The sequence below is a fragment of the Grammomys surdaster genome, unplaced genomic scaffold (assembly GCF_004785775.1).
Source record: "Grammomys surdaster isolate TR1022 unplaced genomic scaffold, NIH_TR_1.0 234, whole genome shotgun sequence".
Lineage (NCBI taxonomy): Eukaryota > Metazoa > Chordata > Mammalia > Rodentia > Muridae > Grammomys > Grammomys surdaster.
This window is the reverse complement of record NW_021604679.1, coordinates 3,168,080-3,173,799: the sequence shown is the minus strand read 5'-3', so window position 1 is coordinate 3,173,799 and position 5,720 is coordinate 3,168,080. Positions and strand designations below refer to the sequence as shown.

General features: G+C 44.9%; 1 protein-coding gene across 2 annotated transcripts in view; it reads left to right on the top strand.

The window, feature by feature from the left end:
- Kif14 (kinesin family member 14) overlaps positions 1–5,720 on the top strand; it is a 60,713-nt gene that overhangs the window by 15,128 nt on the left and 39,865 nt on the right. For both annotated transcript variants that reach the window (XM_028773806.1, XM_028773805.1), the window contains 3 exons: positions 1,973–2,145; positions 2,815–2,962; positions 3,134–3,197. In XM_028773806.1, the coding sequence (XP_028629639.1) occupies positions 1,973–2,145; positions 2,815–2,962; positions 3,134–3,197 (385 nt within the window). The remainder of the gene's footprint in view (positions 1–1,972; positions 2,146–2,814; positions 2,963–3,133; positions 3,198–5,720) is intronic.

Genomic DNA, 5,720 nt, shown 5'->3' with positions numbered 1-5,720 from the left:
GAGAGAGAGAGAGAGAGAGAGAGAGAGAGAGAGAGAGAGAGAGAGAGTTAGAGAGTTAGTTCATCATGACCATGGTGTGGAGAAAAGCAGCAAGCAGGCAGGCATGGAGCTGAAGCAGTGTCTGCGAGCGTGCATCTGATCCACAGCCATGAGGCACAAGGAAGAGGAGAAGGACAGAAGAAGGGAAGGAGGGAGAGAAGGAGAGCTAACTGGAATGGTGTGGACTTTTAAAACTTCAGAGCCCACCCCCAGTGACACACCTCCTCCAACAAGGTCACATCTAATCCTTACCAAACAGTCCCTTTCACCAATTAAGGACCAAACATTCAAACATAAAAGCCTGTGGCTACCATTCTTATTCAAGCCACCAAAATGTGTGCCATCATGCCCAACTTTTATGTGGGTTCTGGGAACCTGAGCTCAGGTCCTCATGCTGGCACAGTAAGTGTGTTGCCTACTAAGCCCTCTGAAGAAAGTTAATTGTGTAAGATTGGGTGGGCTGGGATGGTAGAGTGCTTGCCTGGTATGCACAAAGTCTTGGGTTCAGACCCCAGCACTGCCAAACATACATGCACACACTTGTGCACACCTGCACACACATACACACATAGTGAAGGAAGGGATGATGGGCTGACTTCATATAATTTTGGAATAAAGGAGAATTATGAATTCTAGAAACAATCTTCCTGGAGTTGAATCTCAGCTTTGCATCTTATAAACTCTGACTTGGTAAACTCAGTAGTGCAGCCTGTTTCCTCATCTATAAAATGGAGATCACATCACAACCTTTTAAAGCAGCAATGAGGTTAAAGAACGTAAAGTCCTGAGAGAATGAATGTAAAGCGCTCTGCTTGTGCTAGCTAGTGTTTACCATGTGTCACCGAATGTTTGCACTGTGTGTAAAGTGGGACTGAATAATTCTGTTCGCCTAGCACTTAACAGCTAGCACAGAGCTCTTCCGTATTTTTATAGTGAGTGTACACTTTACTTCTGGTACATCATCACCCTGTATGCATTTAGTGTTCAACTTCTAACAAAGACAAATATAGATAGATAGCCCACAGCTTCCAACCATTTTACCTGAAATTTTTCTGCTTTATGATAGTGTGAAAGATGATAAGCATTCAGGGAAAAATGACTCCTTGTTTTTTGGACTTTTTTTTATATATATTTTTTTAATATTGTGTGTGTGTGCATGTTGCAGTGTGCAAGTTTGTGTGTGTGCATGTTGCAGTGGGCATGCAGAGGTCTCACATAGAAGATTACCTCACATGGGACGATTTCCTCTAGCTCCATCCATTTCTGTACCTACTTCATAATTTCATTTTTTTCTCATCAGCTGACTAATATTCCATTGTGTGAACGTACCACATTGTCATTACCGTTCTCCTGTTGGTGGGCATCTGGGCTGTTCCAGTTTCTGGCTCTTGTGAATAGAGCACAGTGAAGAGGATGAGCAAGCATGTCTGTAGCACGATGCTGAGTCCTCTGAGTGTATGCCCAGGAGCGGTGTCGCTGGGTCCTGAGGAGCCGCCACGCTGGTTTTCATAGTGGCTGTACAGGTTTACACTCCGCCAGCTCTGTTCAGAACAACCAGAAACTGGAAACAGCCTAGGTGTCCCGGCCATTCTGACAGCAGTAATCTCATTGCACTTCCCTGGTGGTTAAGATGTGGAACATTTCTTTAAGTGTTTCTCAGCCATTTGTGTTTTGTCTTTCAAGAACTCTTCTTAGTTCTGTACCTCATTTTTCGGTTGGGTTATTTGTTTTCTTGATTTCTTGATGTTCAGGATTTTTTAATTTTTATTTTTTTTACTTCTTTATATATTTTGGATGTTATCCCTCTATCAGATGTGTAGCCAATGAAAAATCTTGCCCTGTTCTGTTGATTGGAGTTTTCTAGACAATTATTGCTACCAGGTGGTTGTAGACTAAAAGTCTAACTGTGGCTGTTTCTCTCTTTTCCTTAAAGGCTATTAAAAGAAAGCTTGGGTGGAAATTCAAAGACAGCCATGATTGCTACCATCAGTCCCGCTGCCAGCAACATAGAGGAAACGCTGAGCACACTTAGATACGCCACCCAAGCCCGCCTGATAGTCAATATCGCCAAAGTCAATGAGGACATGAATGCAAAGTTAATCAGAGGTGACTGCTGTCTCAAGTTTTATTATTCATTTCGCACATATATGTGCGTGCACACTGAATATGTGTTCAGATGTGTGTGTGTGCGCACATGTGTTTGCATGCTGTATTGTGGACGCCCAAGGCTAATGTTAGGAGTCTTCCTAGATTGTTCTCTGTCTTTTTCACTGAGACAGTTCCTTTAAATTGACCCCAAGCTCCCCAATATGTCTAAGCTAGCTAGCTAGTTGGCTTTGGGGAGTCCCTTGTCTCTGCCTTGCAAGTAGTGGAATTACAGGCTGCTATACCCACCCAGCATTTACATAGATACTACTTCTATTCTCAGGAACATACAACAAGCATTTTACCAAGCCCCTTCCCCCTTTTTCTTGATTACAAAACTAATCCACAGTTTAGGTTTAATTTATTAATTCCAATTCATATATATATATATATATATATATATATATATATATATATAATTTTAAGAAAACTGTTTTTCCATGCCTGTTTGCTAATGTGTCCTAGTTACAAACCTGTCAGTGATGGAGGAGGTAAGTATACAGTGAGAGAGAGGAGGTGTGAGAGGGAATCAGGAAAAGATTAGAAAAAAGGGTAGTTAGGGGGAACAGCAAATGGAAATCTTTTTCCAGATTTAGCCATTCATCACGTGCCTTTTTCACAAATCTTTAGAGTTGAAAGCAGAAATTGAGAAGTTAAAAGCTGCCCAGAGAAACAACTGGAACATTGATCCCGAACGGTACAGACTCTGTCGGCAAGAGATAGCATCCTTAAGGATGAAGCTGCATCAGCAGGAGAGAGACATGGCAGAGATACAAAGGTGAGTGGGCCAGAGCCCTCAGGACCGACCGGGAGGGCTGGGAGAGAACCCGGAACCTCTCATCACCTCCCGTAGAACAGAACCGCTGGCTGTCAGCTGTCAAAGGTTAAATGGTGGATCCTTCACAAATGGATTTTTAACTTCAATTTTTTTTTTTTTTTTTTTGAAAAGAGTGTGGAAGGAAAAGTTTGAACAAGCTGAAAAAAGAAAACTTCAAGAGACAAAGGAGTTACAGGTATCAATTCAATTTCCTAAGCTGACTCTAAATAGAGTACACCTGTGAATTTCATTTCCCATCTTTACCATATAGTAATTCTGTACAAAGAAATACATAAAGATAATTAACATAAAGAATTGTTAGAAACCAAGGGCTCTACGACAGATCACAAAGACACTGCTGGTTTCTCCAATTCAGATCTGTTCCTGCACTGGAATCGGGCCAGCATCTGCGTCCTCTTGAGCAGACCAGGGTCCCCCTAAGCAGCCTTTCATGGCAGCTCTCCTGTCCAAGTGGCCAGACCAGTGTTGTTTCCCGGGATCTTGACGCAGAAGCCAAGTTTATTGGTGCTGAGGCCAGCACAGTTGCTGTGGCTGGTTCAGGGCCTGGCACTGGAGGGAGGTTGGCGGCTTGATTCAGGGCTGTATCAGGAACCAGGCCCTCAAGCAGCAGCTCCTCTCCTACTCCTGTCTGAGGCCATGGGGCCCTTCTCTTTGGTGGTCACCTTCCGTATGCTCTTCACCATGGAGAGTCTCTGTGGGATCATGCAGCCGTCCTGGCTGCCCACGATGTGGTTGCCTGGAGCTACATGCAGGGATGGTGGTCATGTGCCATTACACCCAGTTAAGGTCTCCTTTGCAGTGAGAAAGGTGGATTTGAAGAAGGAAAGAGCAGGGTTTGGAAGGAGAGTCATTTAGGAGCTGCTGGTGTGGTTAAGGCAAGAGATAGCGAGAGCATGGACCAGGCCAGTGGTGGTCGTGGAGGAGGTGGGGTCAGGAGGCAGGGGTGTGGGAAAGGGATCAGTGCATTTATTATTCTCAAACTTCGTATTATGTGTATATGTATGCTATATATCATGGGAGAACGTGTTCTGGAAATTCTGAATGTAGGTCATCAGGTTTGTGAAGCACCTTTACTGAGCGCTTTCACCAGCCCTGGGGTAATTGACTTTAGGGTCAGTAGAAGTAGACATGGAAGTCAAGAATGATTCTGGGTTTTTGAAATGTAGACATTGCACTGTAAACTGTAAGGCCACTGAAGTGAGGTGGGGGGCAGTGTGTGGGCAGAGGACAGTTGATTGAACAGTAACAAGATGAAGGAATAGAGCCACACATAGAACTCTTTGAGGATGAGAATCATCTAAGTCAGGCAGAGAGGTTGTAAGTCTGAGGGAGGAATTTTTTTGTCTTAGTTTTTATTTTTGGAGGAATCAAAACCCCTCACTGTGGTGAATTCCTGAGGCTATTTGAGAAGAGTTAAGGGCAGCAGAGCGGCAGTCAAGGACATTTGGTTGGAAGGAATACTGTAAAACTTCGGGGGAAGGGGCTGGAGAGATGCTTCAGCAGGTTTTCACTGAGTACCAGTGCACAAGTGTGAGGAGCTGAGTTCAGAGCCTCAGCAGCCGTGTAAAAGCCGGCTATGGCGGAGTGGTGGCAGTGCATGCCCGTCACCCTAGTGCTGGGAGGTCAAGGAGAAAGCAAGTGGATCCCTGCAGTTAAGTGGCCAGGTAGCCTGGGGTCAGTGAGAGACTCTGACTCAAAAAATAAGGCGGCACGTGAATGAGAAAGACAGCCCGTGTTGACTTCTGGCCTCCACATACCCCCATCCCTACCTGAATACACACACAGACACACATTCTCAAAGAAAGCAGGAAAGGGTCTTTGGGAACGGTCAGGATATCCTAACAGGAGAGGTAGGATTTGCCGGTGTGGTGGTCCATGACTCTAATTCCAGCATGTTGAAGCTAGGCTGGAGGATGCTGAGTTTGAAGCCAGCTTGAGTACATTGTACTCCAATCAGGCCAGCCCAATTTACACAGGAAAAAAAAAAAGAAAGAAAGAAAGAGAGAAAAAGGGAAAGAGAGAAAGAAAGAAAAGCCGTGAGGGATGAAGTTGGGTAAGCTTTTGGTAGGTGAGACAGTGTTGGAGGAGAGAGGAGCTCAGGCAGTTTAGATGAGGTCTTGAGAGGTAAACACGGGAAGATGACATTGGTTTGCTGAGCTCTGGATTTCCAGGCTAAGGAATCTTCATCTTTACTCTTTAGGGAGTGAGAAGCTCTCAGAAGTTCCGGCAGGGAGTTGAGGGATCACCCTGTGTAGGCTGGGCTATGGAACAAAGGAAACAGGGTCGGGGTGTTCCAGAGGCTCCCGCGGGGATTCTGTGTGAGTCAGTGTAAGATGGCGCCGATGAGACCGAGCAGAAGTGATCAAGCCTAATAGAATAGAAGCCAGCTGGCAGCGATGTGTACAGGGAGCGTGGAAAGAGCTGCAGAGCCATGTGCGTAGGAGTGTCGTGGTGACAGGCGTAGAGACGTGCACTTGTGTGTGTGTGTGTGTGCACATGCGTGTACGCCCTTGTGAACGTGTGTGCATGCTTAAAGCCAGGGCACTTCCCATGCGTGTACTCTCCCACTGAACCTCAATCCCGATGAACCTGTATGCACTGAAACTCTAGAAAAGTGATCCTAATATTCAACATAGACCATTCTTTTAGGTAAATTTAATAATTTCATGATTTTCTTTTTTTTTTTTTTTTTTTTTTT